Genomic DNA, 1954 nt, shown 5'->3' with positions numbered 1-1954 from the left:
TTTTTTTTTTTTTTTTCGTGCTTCCCTGCGCTCATTTTCTTTTCTATTTCCTCTCTTTTGCTCCTTTCGTTTACATTTCTTTTTTTTTTTTCTTCACACCTATTTTTTTTTTTTTTTCTCCTTGGATTCTTTCCTTTTTTTTCTCGTTACCTTTTCCCTTTGTTTCATATTCTTTTTCCTCCCAACCACACACACACACAGACCAAAAAAAAAGGTAATTATGCCTTATGAATTTTTCTCTAGAATCACCCTCTTGACACACCCATCCTTCATTCGCTCTGTTGATTGATTGGTTGGTAGTTTTTTTTTTTTTTTTTTTTTTTTTTGCGTTTCATCTTTTCTTTATTTCCTCATTCCCTTCTTTACCTTTTTTCGTGTATTTGTCTTCCCTATTCTTTTTTTTTTTTTCTTTTTTTTTCCCCCTCCCCCCACTTCTTCTGACATATCGCTCTCTCCATTTCCTACACGTATTTCACAGGGGCCATCCCTTTAGTTCTTCTTTCCTCCACCTTTCCTGCGGTGTGAGGTGTCTGTGGGGAGGGGAATGATCATCATCATAGTCATATCGTAATGGAGATGGTTTGTTTGTAATATGTGTGTCTGTGTGTATGCCGTTTTCTCACCTGTCTACATTGCAGTCGTTATCACCTGCGGTTCTGAGAAAAGAACATGCGGCACATTTTTTTTTTTTTTAGTGTTCCGACGCCTGCGACAGTTGAGTGGAGCTGCGGCGGCGGGCACGAGCGGCGGAGACTTCTTCTTCGCGGCGATGGCCGACTTCCGCCCGCAGTGCGGCCTCGCGGTTGAGTTGAGACTCCGTGTGCTTCAGCGCGACGAGCGGCGGCTTGGCGGCGGCGGATTGGCGGCGGGACGAAATGCCGGAGCCCGCGGCGACGGAGTTGCCGGTCTCGTTGCGATGATAAGGCGTGTGGTTGTTGTGGCTGCTGTGGCCATCCTCGGTTTCCTGGTGGTGGTGGTTCTCCTCCTCGGGCTGTTGGGCGAGTTGTTTGGCGGCCCGTCGCTCTTCGGATTTACGTTCCTGGAGTAACTTCTTCTCGGATGGGGCACCATCCACACCGTAGTGCTCAACATTCAATTGACCCATGAGAATCTGTGCGTTTGTTGTCAGGGCGGCGTTGCTGCTGTTCAGTTCTTGACAACGACGGGTATCGCGTGTGTTGGTCATCTCTGCATGACGAATACGGCTCTTGAGGTCATTAATGGCCTTTTCACCCTTGTGTTTCTCATCCAACAATTCCGCCTGCAGCTTGGATTTCTCCTGACGGAGTGTCTTGACCTTCGCCAACAGTTCCTGCTTCTCATTTCGCACCTCAGAGGTGTACTCAATTGTGTCCTTCGTCTCCTTATCCAACTCCTCCTCTTTGGCCTTCATCGAACGGCTGTGTGCGTTCACCTCACCCTGTTCAAGCTTCGGTCCATTGCGAAGATCTTGTGCCCGCTTGGCTGTACGCTCCTGCAGGTTGTTGATCTTCTTCAACTCCGCCTCGCGCTTCTCCTGCAGTTCCGTAATGTACGCAGCGACCTCATCCTCTGAGTGGTTCTTATCATGTGCCGCCACCTGCGCAATCTCTTCTGGGAGCTCCTTCTCCACATATGTCTCCACAGAGTCGGCGAAGTACTCAAACCGTTGCACACGCGCAGCCACGCGGTACACCGCAGCCGCATCCTCGTTGGATTCAATCTGCAGAGCCATCGCATCTCCATCATCCTTGTGGTGCTGAACCTCACGGATTAATCGCATCCGCTCCTCTCGCAGAGCCTCGAGTGGTGGGAGCTCCGAGTCGCCCGCTTCTTTGAGAAGCGCGTCAACACGGGTGCGCAGTGCCTCCTTGCGGGTACGCAACTGCGCCTGCAGCTCCTCCAATCGGTTTGCGGGATCAGTGGACATCTTTTTCGTGAGAGTTGTTTAATGGAGGTGTTTTTTTTTTTTTTT

General features: G+C 49.5%; 1 protein-coding gene across 1 annotated transcript; it reads right to left on the bottom strand.

The window, feature by feature from the left end:
• Nucleotides 1-691: 691 nt before the first annotated feature.
• Nucleotides 692-1909, bottom strand: TM35_000051830 (putative OSM3-like kinesin; the record flags this gene model as incomplete). Its single annotated transcript, XM_029022838.1, has 1 exon — nt 692-1909. The coding sequence occupies one exon, from the start codon at nt 1907-1909 to the stop codon at nt 692-694; it is 1218 nt and encodes a 405-aa protein (XP_028885653.1).
• Between the last annotated feature and the right edge of the window lie 45 nt (nt 1910-1954).

This window comes from Trypanosoma theileri (genome assembly GCF_002087225.1).
Source record: "Trypanosoma theileri isolate Edinburgh chromosome Unknown TM35_Tth_5_V1, whole genome shotgun sequence".
Taxonomy (NCBI): Eukaryota; Euglenozoa; class Kinetoplastea; order Trypanosomatida; family Trypanosomatidae; genus Trypanosoma; species Trypanosoma theileri.
The sequence above is the reverse complement of the archived record's forward strand: the minus strand, read 5'-3'. Positions and strand labels throughout refer to the sequence as shown.